This window comes from Tenrec ecaudatus, chromosome 5, assembly GCF_050624435.1.
Source record: "Tenrec ecaudatus isolate mTenEca1 chromosome 5, mTenEca1.hap1, whole genome shotgun sequence".
In the NCBI taxonomy this organism is placed as follows: domain Eukaryota; kingdom Metazoa; phylum Chordata; class Mammalia; order Afrosoricida; family Tenrecidae; genus Tenrec; species Tenrec ecaudatus.
In genome coordinates, this window is record NC_134534.1 from 106,906,799 (window position 1) to 106,928,633 (window position 21,835).

Sequence of the window (21,835 nt, forward strand, 5' to 3'; positions counted from 1 at the left end):
CTTACTGCTTTATTGCTCTTGATTAAGCCCCACATTCAAATAAAGAGGGTGATATATGGTTTATGGGAATTAATCAGACATACCACCTCATTGCTTAGAGGACCAGATTAAAAGATTACATGATCTGGAAACAGAAGACTTCCTTTGTCATGGTTTTGTCCTTATAGTAGTGGACTTAAACACTATTTGACTTTTTGTGATCAATTAACTTCAATCAGCATTATGATGTCCAGGTCCATCCTTGTCATGAGATATTTTGTGGTTTCATCTCTGTGTTTTGGGGATGCATACATAGTCTTCCATTGTGTATGTACCAGAGTTTCTTTATCCATTCTTCTACTGATGGGAATTTGGGCGTTTTCCAACTTTTCCTCATTCTCAACTGTGCTACATTGGACATGTGCAAGCATATATCTGCTTGTATTTTATCTCATACTTCTTTGGGGTATATGTCCAGGAGAAATTTTGTTGGGTTGTTTGGTACTTCGATTGCTAGTTGTTTTGGGAAGCACTGAATTGCTCTCCACAATGATTGTGCATATTTACAGTGTGACCAGCAGTGTAGGAGAGTTCCAATCTCTTTACATCCCCTCCAGCATTTATTCTGTTGGTTTGTTTTTTTAATGGGCTGTCATTATTAGTGTAAGCCAGTGATAATGAGCAATTCCTTGTGTAAGTGTTAGCCATCTGAGTGTCTTCTCTGGTGAATTCTTTGTTCATGTCCTTTGCCCACCTTAATTGGATTATTAGCCTTGTTCTATTTGAGGCATTGCAGAATTCCTTTCATTAATCCCTTTTTTGATTTGTCATTACAAAAGATTTTCCCCCAGTCTATAGGTAATGATTTTACTTTTTTTTTCATTTTACTCTTTTGATGAATCTTTTGATGTGCAGAAGTGTTTTATTTTTAATAAGTCCTAGTCATCTATCTTGTCTACTACTTATTGAGATTTCTAGCACGATATTGAATAAGAGTGGTGAGGAAGTCATCCTTCTCTACTGTTCATTCTCAGGGGAAATGTTTTCAGTGTTTCTCTATTGAGCCTAATGTTGGTGATTCATTTTTCATATATGCCGTCTATTATGTTGAGAAATTTCCCTTCTGTTCCAATTTTATCGAGTGTTTTTTCTCAGAAATGGATGTTGGATATTGTCAGATCCCTTTTCTGCATCTATGTGTTTCTTAGTCTTTGTCCAGGTTATGTATTAGATTGCATTAATTGTTTTTCTAATGTTAAGCCATTCTTGCAACCCTGTTATGAATCCCAGTTGGTTATGGTGAGTTACTTTTTTGACACGTTGCTGGATTTTATTGACCAGAATTCTGTTGAGAATCTTTGCATCTACGTTCATGAGGGATATTGGTCTATGGTTTTTGTCTTTTGGGGGATCTTTGCCTGATCTGGGTATCAGCGTTAGGCTCTCTTCATAGATGAGTTTGGGAGTTTATTGTCACTTTCTATAGTCTGGAACAGTCTGTGCAGCGTGGATGATAATTTTCCACTACAAGTGTTAAAGTTTGGTAGAATCCCTCTGTGGAAACCTCTGTTCCTGGGCTTTTCTCTTAGAGAGTCCTTTAAAAACAAAACAGAACATTTATTAAGTCTTACACAGGACAGAAGCAAAGATATAGCATCTGATGAGGGAGACTATTCGTTTTAGATTATAATGGCATCCTCAAATTTGCTAAGATATAGAGGTTTTAAAAGGCCCTGAGAAGGCTAAGAAAACTCACAAAAGTGTGATTGGCAGCAGATAAATATATCATAGTTACAGATGTGAATACAGATGTTGGGACAGGACCATGATTGGGACACATACATTAATGTCAGACAAAAGTTGCTTACAAGATTGGTCCAGGGGCTTCCAACCAAGGCATTCAAGGCAAGGCTATGGGACCCCCCGCGGGTGATTTGCATCAAGCACAGGCCCAGGGATGCCCGTGGGCTGTCTGGAGAGTGGTAGGTAGTCTTGGTTTGCTGGGAGTTGCTTGATGACGCTCCATGTCTCCTTTTGTCATGTAGCTGTTGAAGTTTTCTAGTTCTGTCTATGTTAAAAGATCAGCAGTTCAAAGCCACCAGTTGATCTGAGAGAGAGAGACAGGGCTTTCTATTCCTTAAACAGTTACCGTCTCTGAAACTTACAGAGGCATTTCTCCCCTGTCCTACAGGGTTGCTATGAGTCAGAATCCACTCAATGGCAGTGAGTTTGTTTTGGGTTTTTTTTGGGTGCTTGTCCATTTCTTCTAGGTTATCAAATTTGTTGAAGTATAGCCTTTTGCAATAATATATATATATATATATATAAAATTTTGTTTAAATCTGTTGTGCTGCCACCTTTTCCATTTTTACTTCTAGATATTTTCATTTTCTCTTTTAAAAAATTTTTTTTGTTGTTGCATTTTCTCTTTTTTGCCTTTGTTCATTTGCTAGAGGTTTGTCAATTTTGATGATCCTTTCAAAGAACCAACTTCTTCTCTTTTTTAAAAATCATTTTCTTGGGGGCTCTTATAACATTCCATACATCAATTGTATCAAGCATATTTGTACATATGTTGTTATCATTTCCAAAATATTTTCCACTTGAGCCCTTGGTATAAGCTCCTCATTTTTCCCCTCCCTCCCCCATCCTGCCACCCTCATGAATCCTTGATCAATTATATATTGTTATTGTTATTTTGTACTTTACACTATCTGTTGTCTCCCTTCATCCTCATTTCTATTATTTGTCCAGGGGTGGGGGGGCAGACTATATATCTAACCTTGTGATGGGTTCATCCTTTCTCCCCCTTCCCCCTGCAACCATCCTCCTACCCTTGTGATATCACTACTCCCACTACTATTCCTAAGGGGTTTATCTGTCCTGAATTCCATGTGTTGAGTGCTCTTGTCTGTACCAATGTGTGTTCTCCAGTCTAGTCAGATTTGTAAGGCAAAACTGGGTCATTGTGTCATTGTGTCAGCTAGTCTCTGGGGAGACTAGGGAAACAAACCCAGAGACAATCATATGTATAAGAGAGAACTTTATATCAAAGAGTAATTGTATATTAAGAAAACATCCCAGCCCAGTCCAGATCAAGTGCATCAGTCTGATATTACCCCATATGTCAATACTAGTCCATAAATTCCTCTTTAGACTCACACAGCCATGCAACAATGCTGAATGCAAGAAGATCATTGACTGGTGAGTGGAAAATCTTGTGGTGGCATGGGTCTCCACATGACTCCTCCTGTTCCAGGGCTCTAGCAACATCAGTGTAGCTCCATGTGGTTTGTCAGCAGGAAGATGAAGCAGAGAGAGTCTCCTGCTCCCAGGTAAGAATACAGGAGTTCCCAGAATCCTCAGGAGAAGGCCATGCTCACATGGAGGCCAATTGGCAATAGCCTGATTGACAGGCTAGACTCCACTCCTTCACAAGTTGACAGGGGATTATGGAACGGCCACAGTCATGGTAGTGGGGGAGAGGAACATTCAGGAATTAAAGGAATGATGTGTGATTCATCAGTGCTATACGACACCTTGGTTGAGTCCTCCCTTATAACCTTTCTGTGAGGAGATATCCAATTGTCTACAGATGGGTTTTGGGTCTCCACTCCGACCCCTCTCGTTCACATCAATATAGTTATTTGTTTGGGATCTCTTGATACCTGATCCCTGATGCTGTCAACACTTCATGATCACACGGGCTGCTGTGCTTCTTCCATGTGGGCTGATTTGCTTCCCTGCTAGATGGCCACTTGTTTAACTTCAAGCCTTTAAGACTCCAGGTGCTATATCTTTGGATAGCCTGGCACCATTCACTTTCTTCACCATATATGCTTACGCACACATTTTGTCTTCAGCGATCATTTCAGGAAGTGAGTAGCAAAGAGTGCCAGGTTATCAGAACACAGTGTTCTTGTGTTTAGGGAGGCCAGGAGTAGAGGCCCAAAGTCTGTCTGCTATCTTAATACTTAATATAATTATATGTACAATGGCCTCTATCCCTTTCATTATAAATTAATATATTTACATACATACATGCCTATAGCTAGGCCTCTATAAATAGCTTTTGCCTCCTATTTCTTTCCTCTGTTTCCTTTCACCTTCTTCCTATCCCACTATCATGCTCACCCTCCATTCGGCTCTCTGTAATTCCTCTTGGACACATTGCACTTGATTAAACTCTACTCAGCATTTTGCGCCCTCCTCACCATCAATTTTAGATCTCTTGTTTTTACCTTAGTTCTGAGTTAGTTGGCTCCCCACTCCCCCACCCTGTTCCCTTCTCTCCCATGACCCTTCTCCCGCCAAACCCCCCAAACTGCCCATCTCTTTGTTTTCTCCTCAGGATTGTTTGTCCTGCCTATCATACAAATAGACATAGGGCAAAAGAAAAACAAACAAACAAAACAACTTTAAAAAAATAGAAAGCATAGTTCCAGGTCTGTCAATTAACCCTTATGTATGCTTTCTGATGAGGCCTCAAGCCCTGTCCACCAAGTCAGAAATCTATTTTCAGAATTCCTCGGGGACTTGGTTACTTTGCTCCCCTTACTGCCCTGTGCATGGGTTGCACTAGGCACACTTTCTGCACAGTGTCTCCAGTGCTGCCCCCTAGTGCTGTGGTGCAGTGAGGGAACGTCCTGTCTCGTGGTGGGGCCTGCCCTAAGGTCCTCTCTGTGCACTGGCTGCTCAAGCAGGAGTGTCATCCCCAGAGCTGGTGGACCATAATGAGGTTCTCTCTCTCTCTCCCCCTCCCTCCCTTCCTCCTTTTCTCCCTCCGTCCATCTTAGTTCGCTCTAGGGTAGAACCAACTTCTTATCCTGTTGATTTTTTCCCACTGTTTCCCATTTTCCACTGTTTCCACTGTTTCCTTTATTTTGACTCTACTTTTTATGATTTCTTTGGTTGGAGAGTTTATGCTGTTACCCTGGTTCTAATGATTGCATATGTCATGTTCAGGGGTTTGATTTGGGTTTTCTCCTCTTTTTTCATGTGTACATTGATTCCTATAATTGCTCTTTGATAAATTCTTTTGCTGTGTCCCAAAAGTTTTTTGTGTATTGTATTATCTTTCTCATTTATTTCAAAGAATTTATTAATTTCATCCTTTATTTGGTCTATTACCTAGTTAATTTTAAGTCTCCATGTGTTTGTCCTTATGTTTCTGTTCTTTCTGTTGTTGATTTCCAATTTTATAGCATTGTAATCTGAGAGAATGGACCTTAGGTCCTTAGGACACCAATGTCTGTGAATTTGTTAAGGCGTGTTTTGTGCCCTAGAATGCATTCTATTTCACAGTACGTGTGTGTGCCCTGGAAAAGAACCAGCCCCGGGGTGAATGCTCTAGAAGATCGAGCTGGCTGATTGAGTTATTTAGTCCTGTCTCTGTTGACTTTCTTTCCTGATGTTCTATCTTTCCAGGAAATTGGTGTATTAAAGTCTCCTACTCTTCTTACTCATGTATTCAACTTGTTTGTACATTTGTGGAGGGATGTAAATACTTCATCTGTCATCCTGAAAGCATTTTCCCTCGTGTATTGCTTGCTATTCAATTTTATCTCCTTTTTTTTCCTGGCAAAAACAAACCAAAAACTTCCTAGTTTTTAAATTGTTGGATATGTTCATTTTTTCCTTGTATAGTTTAAAATTTTCTTGTCAGATTTAGAAAGATTATACCAAAATTGAGATATTTGCTACGTTTTCCTTCAATGTACTGTGGGTTCCTTCTTTATATTCGGAACAATGATCCATCCTGGAGTATGTTTTGATGGGGAGAGTATGGTACAAATTCAGCTTTTTTGTCGTTTTTGCTACCGGTTTTATTTTTTGTTTTCTACTTATTGAACACTCAGGTTCTCCTAACATTTTGAAATGTTGTCTTTAAACATAAAATTCCATGCATGGGCTGCCCAAGTGCTTCCTGATTTTGGTTTGCCCTAGAACATTAGCAGTCATTTCCTAATTGTTTTTCATTAAATACTTTTACTGGGGGCTTTTACATCTCTTATCACAATCCATATATTCATCCAATGTGTCAAGCACACTTGCACATATGCCACCATCATCATTTTCAAAGCATTCTCTTCCCACTTGAGCCCCTGATATCAGCTCCCCATTTCTTCCTCCCCATTCGTCCACCTGCCTCAATCACGGACCCTTGATAAGTTATAGATTATTTTTTCCATAGCTTGCATCATCCTCCGTTGTCCCTCACCCACTTTCCCATTGTTCATCCCTGTGGGAGGGGGTTATAAGTTGATCCTTGTGATTGATTCCCTGTTTCTCCCCCAACCCTTCCCTAATCATCCTGGTATCTCTACTCTCATTGTTGGTCCTGGGGTGGGGGGTATCTCTCCTGGATTCCCTGTGTTGCGGGCTCTTATCTGTAGCAGTGTGCATGCTCTGGTCTAATCTGATTTGTAAGGTAGAATTGAGGTCATGATAGTGGGGGGAAGGAAGTACCTAAGAACTAGAGGAAAGTTGTGTGTTTCATTGGTGCTGTGCTGCACCCTGACTGGCTCATGTCTTCCCTGTGACCCCTCTGTGAGGGGATATCCAATTGTCTACAGATGGGCATTGGGTCTCCACTCAATGTCCGCTCCCCATTTTCCACTTTACAGATGAGTAAACTGAGGCTCTTGGATTGTGAATAGCATGGCCAGTGTATTACAGCAGGTGCATGGAAGAGATGCCTTCCAAACCTAAGTGAGGAACACCGGGTGCAGCTCTGAAGGATGGCCTTCATCTGGCCCTTCCCATGTTTGCTCTTCTAGGAATAATGAGTCTGTAAAATTAAATAGTACGAAGAAGCATTATTATTAAGTAACTTCAGAAATGTGATACACTTTCTTTTTGTTCAATGGTTACTATAGAGCTTAACCTCCTTTACCTTTCTGGGGAAGAATGAAGATGGCAAAGCAAAGTGTCCCTTTGACCCAGCGCAGAGCTATTCTTCTATTATGGTTGGTGAGTCTCGCCTCTCATGACTTTCTGTACCAAAGATGATGCGTCTGATGTCTTGTTGTAGATACAAAACAGTGTATCCAGTTCCTTTTTGTCTATCATTACTCTTTTTCTGTGCTTCAATTTGATGTTAACCATTTTCACAAAAGATACATGTGACTTCACATATACCAGTTGCCATCAGTTGACCCCAACTCATGGCGTGTCAGAGTAGAACTGTGTTGCATGCAGTTTTCAATGGCTGGTGCTTTGTAAGTAGATGATCAGGCCTCTCTTCTGAGCCATGTGTAGGTGCACTCCAGGTTCCAGCCTTCTGTTATCAGCTGAGTATGTTAACGGTTTGCAACACCAAGGGACTCTGGCTCCACATATTCCCTAATTTATTATTCAAAAGTATAACTTACCTGCTATCACGATCTAGAGTTGAATTTGTTAGGAATGTGTTAGTCTTGGTAGACTAGATAAACAAATCCAGGGATACTCATATATATATAAGAAAGAGCTTTATAGACAAGAGCAATTGTATATTAAGAAAACATCCCAGCCCAGTCCACTTCAAGTCCATAAATCCGATATCAGCCTATATGTCCAATACCAGTCTATAAATTCCTCTTCAGATTCCAATTGCAGGACGATCACAGGCCAGTGGGTGGAAAGTCTCATGGATCCCGTGGCAGTGGAAGCATGTCAGTGCTGGCATGGGTCTCCATATGGTCCTCCAGGGCTCGGGCTCCATCAATTTGGCTCTATGTGGCTTGTAAACAGGAATGTCTCACAGGGAGACAAGCAGAGAGTGTGGGTCTCCCCTCTAGTGAGCTATTTATCTCCATAGTGCTTCCAAATGAGGTCATCAAGCTGCAACCTAATTGACAGGCTAGACTCCACCCATTCACAAATTGACAGATGATATAACTACCACAGGGAACATTAGTTTACATCAGTACTTTGTGTGGGTGTTGTTGGTTGTATGGTAATGCTGAGTAGATTGTTTCTGCTTGAGTAGGGGCTTATAGCTGAGACACATCCTGCTGAGAATAGCTTGAGGATCCTACTGTCATGTTTACAATTGTTTTCATGGATGCTGGAAGTGCTTCATTATGTTTAGTGTTTGCTCATAAAAGACAACACAAAATCCATATCAAAAAGAAGAAGCAGAGGCAGGAGGGAACATGGTCTCCATAGCTCCAGGAGGAGTTTACATGAAGCTCTTAGATTGTATATAACTTGGCTAGTATGTTAGCAAAATGTGTTGAGCAATTTGTCTCCTGTACTGATGCCACAACCTGAGATGCTTATTCACTTATCCTCTTTCTCCCTGGGCTGATGAAGATGGAGATCTTTACTCCGGCACATCATATAACTTTTTGGGAAGTGAACCCATCATCTCCCGCCATTCTTCCCAAAGTCCGCTGAGAACCGAGTATGCAATACCTTGGCTTAATGGTAAGAACCAAAAGCTGGTCACTGAAAGTGCATTTCTATGCATGATTACTTCCTTGCCAATGGAAGTGCGCCCGTTTATGTCTCCTTTTGCTGACTCTGAATGAGGTTGTGGTGGGTAGCTCAGTGCAGAAGGGACAATGTGTTGGTTCCTGCTGCTGGAAAAGTATTAGGCATTCAACAGTGGCAGTAGTCAAATCAGCATTGGTAAGTTGAAATCTATGTTGCTGAGTCCATACATAACCTACAGTCCTACCACCCTCACCACTTTGTTCATGAATCCACTGGGTAATGTCAGGAGTGACTGAGGAAAGAGGCTATTTTCAATAGAATGCATCTGTCAGTCTTTCCACTTGATTACTATAAGTCACCCTTTGGTAAACATCACATGAGCTACAAATGTCTTCACTTTGGCTATGCAGAGAGATCTGACCATGCACCTCGTCCCCACGACTCCTTATCATCTAGTTTCCAAATATGTTCTTTCTAAGCCCTTGACGGCCAATCCTAACCATTTATCACAACCCATGAGTCAATACATAATCACACATCTGGCCATTTTTCCATCTAAGTCAAATGAACAACCAGGTGAACTGTCCAAAGTTCTCCAGAAAAGGGCTGTAGTGCTGCCGACATTCCCTTTGGGTGGTGCCTGCCCATTGTGGGAGGCTTCCTTCCAAAACCAGAACTGTAAGCAAGCTATCCCTTGCTCATCCACTGATTGTAAGGAATGCCTTATGTCACCCTTGGTGCAGGTTGGTAGGCTGCAGAAGCACCCGTTGATTCAGAAGACCGGGTGGCAGGTCCTCAGTGTATTAGGAACACGTCTGCCACTGTGTGGAGCTATGTGAACCAAAGACCAAGAACGTGTGTCTGTTTTTCTCCTCTACTGAGGCATTGTTCTAAGTAATGTTCCCCCTTAAAATTGACTTGTTTGGAAGGTTGTATTAACAGTGAGAGTCTGAAACTAAGCCTTGTTCAAATGAATCCGATTGGGATGTGTTATCGGGATGGGTGATATTGAAGTGCTGAGTAAATACAGATTGGCATTATTCTCTGTGGACAACGTTAAATGGCTTATCAGATCAGAGTTCAATTCTTTCTTGCCTCCAAAAAACATGTGTATTGTAGAGTCTAGTTTTCAAGGTGTAGAGGGCTCATACCTACTCCTTTGGAACTTTGCTTGTGGGTGCCAGCCCATGGGACCCTTAGGTGTGATGCCTCCTAATCTCTCAAGGGGCAGGATGGTTTGGTATAGGTGCCAAAAACTGTGGCCAGAGAAGCAGGGACAGCTGACCACTCCTCAGCATGAAGCAGCCAAGGAGACAGAGCTGCTGCATGTCTGGATTTGTTGGCTGGAGGGCTTATTATTTAAGCCAGCAAATGCATATTTTGTCCGGCTAGACCAGTGTACATACATTGGTACACATAAGCGCTCTCGACATATGGAATTCAGGACAAATAAAACCCTTAGGAACAGTAGTGGGAGTAGTGATCATCATGAGGGTAGGGCAATGATGGGAGCAGGGGGAACCCATCACAAAGTTGGATATATAGCCCATCCCCCAGGGGGGACCAATAACAGCAGTGTCAGTGAAGGGAGACAACAGACAGTGTAAGACATGAAATAACAACAATAATGTATAATTGATCAAGGATTCACAAGGGTGGGAGGGAGGGGGGACAGAGGGGAGAAAAGAGAAGTTGATACCAAGGGCTCAAGTAGAAAGAAAATGTTTTGGAAATGTTGATGGCAACATATATACAAGTATGCTTAATACAAATGAAGGATGGATTGTCATAAGATTTGTAAGAGGCCCCTAATAAAATGATTAATAAAAAATAGAAAATGCATGTTTTGTAGATAGCCTCTTGTGGGACATAAAAAAACTTTTCCCAAGCTTTGTCTTCCCCAAATATATGCCTAATCTAAGAGGCTGTTTGCCAGATGCTTAGAGATATTCTCCCTGTAGGATTTTAGCCATCCAGAGCAAGCAGACACTCCTGTGTATCCCACCATAAGTGGGTCTCACTCCCTGCTGTTAAGAGCAGTAGATTCCTTTCCATAGAAAGCTTAGAATGAGTCAAGTCTCCAGCTCAAGGACAATCAAGACTTTGCTCCATCTTGAATCTAGGATCTGCCTATCGTGTCATGTGTACCCGATCCCTCTTCTTCCTATTGCGTATGTACCCCAAGATTGTTCCCCTCCCATTACTGTATTGCCTTTGTTACAACCCCTTCCTGTGATGTAGGTCATTACCTATAATCAGGTACTTGCACGCCCCCAAGTATATTTAGGCTTTGGTTAGAAATAAATCAGTCTCCCTCATACTCCTCTCTGATTTCTGGATCTCCATGTGGACCATCAAGTGGGGTTGAGGTGAGCATGCCACCATTAAATGTGCCTGGCTCCTTCATTTTATTCTCTCTCCTAGCTCTCTTATTCTCTGTGCATTTACTATAATCTTTATACGTCATAGTTGTGCAATTGCACTGCCGGGCCTGTGATGATTTCTTAGAGGCTGGCTCCCCTGACAGTCTCTATGGACATTGGGACTGGCTCCCTGGGGACTCAAGGCTGACAGTAAGGAAACTCATGCTAGCTTCTCAGGGATGTCTCTGTGAGACGCTCTGAGGCTGAGGAGAGTAGACTGAGCACACCCAGTGGCTCATAACTGTCATCATTCCTGCACTTTAGAGGCGAGAGTATGGCCCATACGCCTTTAGATGTGCCCCAGGTGCCCTGGAGCAGAGTCTTGTTTTGATGACATTTCATTATCTATCCTTATACTGGCACCAGACTGCTTTGATTACTATACATTCTGAAATTGGGACATGGGAGTCCTTCTACTTTCTTCAAGTTCCTTAAGAATTTGATGCTTGGCTCTCCCATTTCTACAAATAACAATGTTGGGATTTTTATAGGGATTGCATTGAATCTGTGGATCAGTTTGCAGGATATTGACATGATACCAATATTAAGTCTGGTGGCTGGGCAGTATACAGTTTGGCGTGTACAGATAACTCAGGGCTGTTTCTCCTCTGCAGAGCCCAGCTTTGTCTTCGCAGATGTCATACGAAGGAACTTCAGTGACACCGAGGGTGAGGATGACAAGGTGTACTTCTTCTTCATGGAGGTATCTGTGGAATATGAGTTTGTTTTTAAGCTGATGATCCCAAGGATAGCGAGAGTATGCAAGGTAAGATACCATTCAGTTTTCATTTTCTTTAGTCCTAGCCTACGTCAATGGCATATCTGAAAGTCAAAGCTTTTACTCACTTTAACCTTTACCTGCAATATGGATGTATTTACTACTTTATTCTTTGCTTCAATGATCGACGTTTTGCTGGAAGGCTTGCCATGTGAAATAGCACTTCGGGTTTAACTATGGCCCTTTTCTTGGAGGCTGGGACATATTGGCACCCATGGAAGGGTGACTGGTATCCTTACATTTAGGTGACTCACTTTGGGTCATTTTGTCTTCAAATTTCACCAAGCCATATGAAGTTAATGTTTGTTCGGTTTTTATTTTATTTTTTTTTTTGTTTTTTAAATCATTTTCTCAGGGGTTCCTACAAATCTTTATCACTATCCATACATACATCCATTGTGTCAAGCACATTTGTACATTTGTTGCCATCATTATCCTCAAAACATTTACTTTCTACTTGAGCCCTTGGTATCAACGACTCATTTTCCCCTCCCTCCCCACTACCTCTCCCTCCCTCATCCTCAATAATTTATAAATTATTATTATTTTGTCATGTCTTACACTGTCATGTCTTACACCGACGTCTCCCTTCACCCACTTTCTTCTCCTCTGCATTGGTTTTCTATTGTCATAAACGGTTTCTGTAATACATCTGTCTGGGTGGCCATTTTAAAGTGGAACTCTAAAATTGTAAAGTTACACCTCCAAACTGATTGAAAGAGGCACATGGTGAAATTGCAGTTTCTACATTACTTGGTTAAAACTGTGAACAGCTAATCCACCCAAGGGGATGGTATTGTTTATATCTCCACAAGGAAAGAGCGACCAGACTTCAACCAGGAGCTCCAAGATATGAGTGCAACATAACGGCAGGGAGCCATTAGAGAGGTCTGAGGGGCTGGCCCCGATTTCAAGTACATGGACAGTTGCCCCTGCCCCCAGAAGAATGTATTCAGATCAGAGGCACTGAAGCTATAGCTAAGGGAGAGGGGCATGTCTGATCTGAGCACATAGGAGCAAATGAAGGGGGACGAAGAGAGAGTGGAACACATCCTGGCTCACCAAGCCTTGAGGTTGATATCCTGACTTAGAGCAGCCAACACACAGAGAGAGCCATATGGCCAGCCCCACTATGAGACAAGACATTCCACACTGACCCATAGCCCTACAGGGGACAACACTGGAGGCACAGTGTGGGAACTGTGCCCGATCTGACACCACCACACTGAGGCAAAACACTAAGGGTGTGCAACAGAACAGCAAGGGGAGCAGAGCAAGAAAGTCCCAAGGGAATACCAAAAATGGGCTTTGGGGCCAGGGTGTGGCACCCCATCAGACAGGACGGGGAAAATACTCCTAAAGGTCAACAAACAGACCTGGAACTATTTACAGGCTTTTTCTTTTTTTGGTCATTTTTTGTTGCTGTTGTTTTGTTATCTTTGTTGCTTTGTTTTGCTCTGTCTTGTTTTTGTGCATATTATTATCTCTGCAGGTTTATTTAGATAAGATAGGATAAACAAACTGAAGGAAAAAAACAACCGAACCTAAGGTTCCAATGTGACATGGGAGAGGAGGAGGTGGAGGAAAGGAAGTGGTGTTAACAAACCCAGGGACAAGGGAACAACAGGGAAAAAGACTTTTCTTTTCTACGGGAAAGCAATAAGAATACATTCAGGCTTTTCAGCAGAAATTTTATAGACTAGAAGCCAATGAGATAACATATATAAAATTATGCAGAGAAAACTGCCAGCCAAAAATCTTATATCCAACAAAATTATTCCTCAAATGTGAGGGGGAAATATGGACATTTCAGATAAAACTGTATTAAATGAATTTGTGAAAGCAAAACCAACATTCCAAAAAAATACAAAGGGGAATTGTTTGAACAGAGAATCTAGAAGAGCACATCAGTCTGAGGTCAACGTGGAGGATATGACAACCCAGAACTCAACACACTTGGGCAGGACTCCAATAAACCAGACCTCCAGGACTGAGACTAGGGAGCCAGAGAGGTAATTCTTCAAGGAAGAAAATTAGAAACTAAGTAAAGAGAAAAGTTTACAAACACAAATACTTGAATGGAGAGAAAGTCAAATAGCTCACAAGAGAAAACAGCCTTAAACTTGGGTAGAAAATAATAAATAACAAAGTAGCTTCAAAGAAAATAGAAAAACTCTATCAAAATAAAAAAGGGATCATCGTGAAGGAAAAATATGCCAAAAATTTCAGAAACAAAAATAACTGTATAAAAAAAGTATGCTAAGAACAAAGAGGAAAAACAACAGCAGAATGGCACCATTAAATTCATACATTAAAATAATGACATTAAGTATAAATTGATTATTTATTCAAGTTATACCAACTCTTATGAAGTGGAAGAGCGCATAGACAATTCTGTAATTTAAAAAAATAGGAATAGTAGGTCACTTCAATATACCACACTAGAACATTGAGAAACAAATGCAATGAAGACACAGAAGAACTAAACCACAGAATTAACCAACTTGACCTTCTGAATATATACAGAACATTCCCCTCACAACAGTACACTATATACCATACAGACTCAAGTATAAGCTGACATGAATATCAGCTGAGGCACCTCATTTTTACCACAAAAACTGCATGAAAAATGTGCTGAAAAACTCGACTTATACATGAGTATATACGGTACATTCTTTTCCACTGCAAATGGAGCAATCTCCCAAATCTACCATGTTAGGCCAGAAAGAAAGGCATAAAACATTTAAAGACACCGACTTATTACACACCATTTTCTCAGACTACTATGCTATAAAATTAGACAACAATGTAGATAAGGAAGGGGGTGGAATCAAATACAGAGAAGTTGAACAGCACCCTGCTTAAAAACTAATGAATAATTGAAGAAATAAGGAATGAAATGTAAAAATTCCTTGAAACAAATGAGAAGGAAAATGCAACCTTTAAGAGGTGAGAGAAGACGGCTGCCGGATGACAAGCGTGTGAAAATCTCTTCAGCAACTGCCAGGGGAGTTACACTAGGAGGACTATCCTGCACGTTCTTGGCAGCAAGAATTTCAACTTAAAGATAAGTAGGCCCGTGTTTCTTACCACGGAAGAGCAGCAACTCTTGTCAAACTCAACTATACCATTGGTATAGACCTCTGTGACCAGTTTTATAGACCTCTATGACCAGTGGTATAGGCCTCTATGACCAGTGGTATAGATCACTATGGCCAGTGGTATAGACCTCTATGGGCCGTGGTATAGACCACTATGGGCCGTGGTGTAGACCATTATGACCAGTGGTATAGACCACTATGACCAGTGGTATACACCTCTATTGCCAGTGGTATAGGCCTCTATGACCAGTGGTATAGACCTCTATGGCCAGTGGTATAGGCCTCTATGACCAGTGGTATAGATCACTATGGCCAGTGGTATAGACCTCTATGGCCAGTGGTATAGGCCTCTATGACCAGTGGTATAGATCACTATGGCCAGTGGTATAGACCTCTATGGCCAGTGGTATAGGCCTCTATGACCAGTGGTATAGGCCTCTATGACCAGTGGTATAGATCACTATGACCAGTGGTATAGACCTCTATTGCCAGTGGTATAGGCCTCTATGACCAGTGGTATAGACCTCTATGACCAGTGGTATAGGCCTCTATGACCAGTGGTATAGATCACTATGACCAGTGGTATAGACCTCTATGACCAGTGGTATAGGCCTCTATGACCAGTGGTATAGATCACTATGACCAGTGGTATAGACCTCTATTGCCAGTGGTATAGGCCTCTATGACCAGTGGTATAGGCCTCTATTGCCAGTGGCATGAGCTGCTTCTGGGACCCTGCTCCTCCCAGCACAGTCCAATTTTCCCCGCCTCTGAGACAACCCAGCCAGCCAAACCTCTTGCCTTGCTGGCCTCTGGGAGGCAATTAATTGTATGTTCAACTGGGTACAGAAATAATCTGTACTCATGCTTAACACTTTGCCTCTTTTTCTCCCTTCCTCCTTCTTTTCTACTTTGTTCTCTAGTGCCCTCCCTGCTCCCACTGAAAACATGTATGCACAAAATAACACTACCAAAGAGCAGGGATAACCACTCAAAAGGTGATTTTATTTTTTATATTTTTGTTCAATTACAATAATCCCATGATATTTTTATTATTTTGTTTACTTATTGACCATTAAAAGCCATTTTTCATTTTATTATTTCCCTCAAGAGAAATAAATATGAACTTTGCCATCGAAGACCACATAATGTAGGTAGTCATGAAAAGGGACTACCAAAAAAGAGAAAAGGAACTACAATACCAAATTGCCAATAGTGCTCATTATCTAGCTTAATTGTTGGATTTTGTTTTTTCCAGTTTTATTGGCACATAATCCACATCATACAATTCAATTGTTCAGTCATGTCAAGAAGAACTGTACAATCATTATCATAATCAATTTCAGAACATTTTCTTCCCGCTTCACTAGATCTCCTTTAAAATGAGCTGTGTCGTCATGTTCAGTTCTAGTGCGCCCTCCCTCTCCCGCCTTTATTCCCTGTTTACTCCCCAAATCCCTTCACTGTCCTCATCTCCCCCTACCCCTTCTATATCCCCTACAAATCCTTGCATAATTTATTATCTCTATGAATCCACTCCTGTGCTTCATAAATTTGTCAACCCAACAAAAACAATATAGAACAAAAAATGGAATGAAGTGGTAAGGACAAAACAATAGTAATATAAAGATAAAAATACCACAATGAGCAAGACAGATAAGACCTCTATCAATATTTTAAAAGCCACAAACAAATTTTTAAAAGCAATATTTAAAAAAGAACAAGTAATAAATTCTTACACCTGGAACAAATTCAGTTTGGGTCTATAGGGAGGTCAACTGGCCAAGTATCAAGTTTTATCCAGCCTAATTAGGATTACAATGATCTATGTTTGATAGTAAGGATGTTCCAGACCTTTGCGTATGGCTAGAGGGGATCTGCCAGCAGTTTAATATGACTAGATACTCTACAGATGGGTTTGGGGTCACCACTTTTCTCCGTAGCCTTCCCCAAATTGGGTGTTCACAATTTAAGCTCTGATGCTTTTCCCTCATCATATTTGAATTTTGTATTTGCCATCTTTGGATCACACAAGCTGGTGTGCTTCTTCCATATGGACTTAGTTGACTCTTCACTTAGATAGCTGTTTGTTTGAATACAAGTCTTTAAGACCCCAGACACTATTGTGATCGATAGTCAATCACCATTTGCCTTCTTCACCATACTTTGCTGTACTGCCCGTATCTTCAGTGATCATCATAAAGGCAAGTATTGAGCTGGGACATGTTACCAGAACTAACTACTCGTACTGGGGTTGGAGTTAAATAGGTGCCCAGAATCCATCTGTTTGTCCATGGAGTACACACGACTGAAGTTTTCTTTGGTGGTTGACTTATGACAAAATCAAACCCCACATGACCTACTACATTAGCACCAGCAGCAAACCAACCAGCAAATAATCAATTAAAGAGGAAAAATAAACCCAAAAAATTTATTAAAAACTAAAGGCAGGAAAACAATAACCCATATGTATAAAAAAGTACAGAATTGGCATGATCACATCAATTTTCCCAATGACACAGCATTCCAGACACTGTCGGTAGGAGGAGTCGTTATGAGTACTGATCCACCTTGGGCCGCAGCCCATGAGTTGTTGCCCTCTACACAGTTTGATCTCCCATTCTTTTGAGCTCTGTTTATCCAAAGTATGAGGCTAGGTGTTAGGGGAAAACTTCCTGGATCACTTTTTCCATGAGCATTTCCCTAACCAACAGATCAAAACCTGTCATGTCACTGTGAGGGGGGTATTGAGGTATCAAATATATGATGATTCTGGGTCCATTTCCATTAAACAGCCCCCAAGCTGGGGATTCCCCCCAAGGTCCAGTGATCACCACTCCCGTAGTCATGGGCACCCCCTCTCTGCTTCCTCTCCTTTCAGAATACCTCAGTTCTAGGGTGCACACAACTTCAGAGCAGGGCTTAGTTCATTCAACAGGATCTCTATGTTAAGCCCATCTGGCATGGCGCCCACTTTATTTCGTGATGCCTGCGTGGTCAACAAACAAGGTCATCATACTATTTAGTCCAGGGGATGGTTCACCAAGGGTTGAGTAGGAACATATTTGTAGAATCTACCAAGGAACATAAAATCTGGTCCATTGTCCCCCTAGGTTCTCTACAGCAATTGATTAGCACCCCAATGTGAAGTTCATTTTTCCTTCTCGCCCACCATACTCAGCAGCCGAACTATCAGCATCTCCTCCAAAATGTGGACATTTCCTTTACCTGCTCTTAGCATGGTTTTCTGGCAAGGCTTTCCTTTCAGTCCTAGGGGGGGCGCCCTTGATTTGCCCCAGCCTTGTCTTGATGTTGTATAGCCTCAAGTGCATGGTCAGCTCCCATTTCCCGCTTGAGAAAGTGACCCAACAATGTGAGGTCTCCTCCTTCAAGCTGGGCCTTGAGGAGTTCATGTGTGGAGGTAATGTATGACTCCCCTTTTGTTCAGGCATTGGTTCCTAAGATTTGTTTCATTGGTGTTTCTTCTCATAGCAGTGAACTCGTGCAATACTCGGCTGTTTGTGAGTGATTCCAGGTCTTTCCATATCATGCAGTGTTTCTTGTTTTCATCATTGTGTTTTAGGGTTGTAGAGTCTTCTATTGTGTGGATGTACCATAGTTTCTTTATCCATTCTTCCACTGTTGAAGTTTTGGCCTGCTTCTAGTTTCTTGCTGTTGTGAACTGTGCTGCTGTGAACATGGGAGAACATGCCTCCACTCGTGTTCTGTCTCTTATTTCTTTGGGGTATATTCCTAGTAGTGGTATTGCTGAATCGTGTGGGATTTTAAGTCCCAATTGCTGTAAATATCACTGTATCCTTTTCCACAGTGATTGTATGTATTTACAACTCAACCAACAGTGTATAAATCTCTCCACATTTGTTGCTTTCTGTTTGTTATTTTAATTTGGCCTAGCATTGTAGGAGTAAAGTGATATTTCATTGTGGTTGTAATTTGCATCTCCCTGATGGCCACTCATGGTTAGCATTATTTCATGTGTTTGTTAGCCATTTGTATTTTTTTTAAATGAATTCTATTGGGAGCTCTGACAGATATTATAACATCCCATTATTCAGTTAGATCAAGTATAATTGTACAATTGCTGCCACCATCATTTTCGTGTCCTTAGTTTTTTGGTGAACTGTCTGTTCATGCCTTTTTCCCATTTCTTAGTTGGGTCACTTGTTATTTTCTTACTGAGTTTTTATAGACTTCTGTAAATTTTGGTAATTAGCCCTTTGTCTGATGTATCATTGGTAAAATTTTTTCCCAATCTGTGGGCTCTTGATTTACTCTCCTAATGAAGTCTTTTGATGTGCATAAGTGATGTCATTTCGGCATGTCCACTCGTATCTCTTGTCTTCTGCTGTGTGTGCCTCCTCCAGTATAGTCTGTCATGTCCTCCAATATGGCCCCTAAGTTTGTCCCAGCCTTCTCCTGGATGATCCTGAGAGTTTGGGGTTTAGATTTAGGTATTTATTCCATCTTGAGTTTATTTTTGTGCAGGTGGAAAGTTAGGGGTCTTGTTTCATTCTTCTGCATATGGAAACCCAGTTTGTCCAACTCCATTTGTTGAAGAGGCTTTCTCCCATTGGATATTTCTAGGTCCTTTATCAAAAATTAGTTGCCTGTAGGATGATGCATGTGTGTCTGGGTTTTCTGTTCTGATTCAGTGGACTGTGTACCTCTCATTGTACCAGTACCGGGATATTTTCACTACTGTGGCTATGTAGAAGGTTTTTTAGGTCAGGCAGTGCCAGGCATCCTACTTGCTTTTGATTTTTAAGAAATGCTTTGCTTTTTCCTGGGTCTTTTGCCTGCCCACATGAAATTAGTAGTTAGGTTTCACATTTCTTTAAAGAATTTATTTGAGGTTTGAATTGGTATTGAATTGTATCTGTGGATTATTTTAAGTAGTACTGTCATTTTCATAATATTAAGCCTGCCAATACATGAACATGGGATGTTCTTCCATTTAGATAGGTTCTTTTTACATTCTTGGAATAGTGCTCAGTAGTTTTCTCTGTATAGTTCTTTTGTTTGTTTAGTTAAGTTTATTCCTAAATATTTCACCTTTTGTGTAGTTATTGTAAATGGTATTGTTTCTAAATGTCTTTTTCATAGCTCTATTTTCTGGCATACAGGAATCCGATTGATTTCTGGTTATTAAGTTTGTATCCTGCTACCTTGCCAGATTCTATTGTATCCAGCAGGCTTTTTGTGGGGACTTTTGGGTTTTCTATTTATAGCATCATGTCATCTACAAATAGTGAGAGTTTCTATTCTTCTTTCCCTTGTATTCCCTTGATTTCTTTTTGTTGTCTGATGACTCTAGCTAAAACTTCAAGCATGATATTGAATAAGAGTGATGAAAGGGGATATCTTTGCTTAGTTCCTGTTTTCAGTGGGAACGATTCTAATTTTCCCTTTTGAGCATGATGTTGGCTGTTGGTTTCTCTTACATAGCTTTTATTATGTTGAGGAATTTTCCTTCTATTTCTATTTATGTTGAAGATAAATGGATATTGAATACTGTCAAATGCCTTTTCTGCATCTGTTGATTGGATCATGTGATTTTTATTTCTTGCCTTATTTATATGGTAGATTACATAGAATATTGAACCATCCTTGCATACCTGGAGTTATTATTTTTTTAATCCACTACTGTATTCTATTGATCAGGATTTTGTTTAGGATTTTAGCGTCTATGTTCATGAGGTATATTGGTCTATGATTTTCAATCTTTATGGGGTCTTTTCCTGTTTTGGGTATTGCTGTTATACTGGCTTCATAGAATGCATTTGGGAGTTTGTTGTCTTTTTCTATGTTCTGGAATAGTTTGTATAACATTGGTGTCAGATGTTTGAATAGTTCATAGAATTCCCCTGTGGAACCATCTATACCTGGGCTTTTCTTGGCTGTAAGTTTCTTAAGGGCCTGCTCTATTTCTTCTTTTGTTATGTGAGGCATTGTCTTGTTGGTTCCAGGTTTGTGTGTTGTTGCTGTTTATCTTTTGGTCGTAGTATTTTGTTGAGTATTTTTTGGAGTGATGGAATTGTATCTGTGAATTCTTTTAGTTTCTCCTTTCTTAGAAAATTTTAATTTTTCCATCATATTTGAGTGATAATTTTGCTGTGTACAGGATTCTAGGTTGACAGTTTTTATTCCTCCAGTACTCTGTATACATCACTCCATTTTCTTATTGTCTGCATGGTTTCTGCTGAGAAATCTGAGGTTATTCTAATTGCTGGCCCTCTGTATGTAATTGATCTTTTTTCTCTGGCTGCTCTTAAAATTTTTTCCTTCTCATTGATGTTAGACAGCTTGACTAAAATATGCCAGGGAATTTTCCTTTGGGGATCTCTCCTGGCTGGGGTTATTTCGGCTTCTTGAACAGTTATCTCTTCCTCCTGTAGACTTAGAAGAAAGTTTTCTTGCAGGAGCTCTTGGACTGTTCTCTGTGTGGATTTCTTTCTTTTTTGCTTCTTCCTCTTATGGAATCCTATAATAAGCAAGTTGTTCCTCCTGATTGTGTCCTCTGAATTTGTTGTTATTTGTTCTTCTTTTATATTGGAATCTCTATATTTTTTTCTTCTAGTTTGCTAATTTGGGTTTCCATCTCCTCAATTGTTTCTCTGTTCTTTTACAGCATCGTGCTGTTCCTTTGTAGTATTTTAGTTGTGCTGTTGTGGTGTTTGATTGTGTTTCTGATCAGCGTGTTTCTTCTACAGCATGTAGTGAGGTTGGGAGCTTTTCTGTTGTTTCACTTTTTCGCCCAGACACCTCCTTCAGCTGTCACATGAGTGCAATAATCATTTAAAATTATTTTTATGGTAAATCCATAGTCTGTTCAGTTTCAGGCATTACATTTAGGTCTAGTTGGTATTCAGTTATTTGTTTCTGTTTTTCTTTTTGTGTGTGTGTGTGCACCAATATCTTCTGTTGTTTTCTTGACATCTTGGAGTTGCTATTAGGGGTGTTAGGGAGGAGATATTATGTGGGAATGGTTAACTGTTCAGTGGTGCAGTAGAGGGATGGTGGACAGTTGTTAAGTATCTGGGGGTGGGAATGTTAGATTAGGTGTTAGGGGAGTGATCAGAGAGTGAGAGAGGACGTGTTAGCTGAGGGAG

General features: G+C 40.7%; 1 protein-coding gene across 4 annotated transcripts in view; it reads left to right on the forward strand.

Annotated features, from left to right (window-relative positions):
• SEMA4D (semaphorin 4D) overlaps positions 1 to 21,835 on the forward strand; it is a 190,787-nt gene that overhangs the window by 99,437 nt on the left and 69,515 nt on the right. For all 4 annotated transcript variants that reach the window (XM_075549823.1, XM_075549819.1, XM_075549822.1 and 1 more), the window contains exons 6-8: positions 6,858 to 6,951; positions 8,278 to 8,391; positions 11,438 to 11,589. In XM_075549823.1, coding sequence (XP_075405938.1) covers positions 6,858 to 6,951; positions 8,278 to 8,391; positions 11,438 to 11,589 — 360 coding nt within the window. The remainder of the gene's footprint in view (positions 1 to 6,857; positions 6,952 to 8,277; positions 8,392 to 11,437; positions 11,590 to 21,835) is intronic.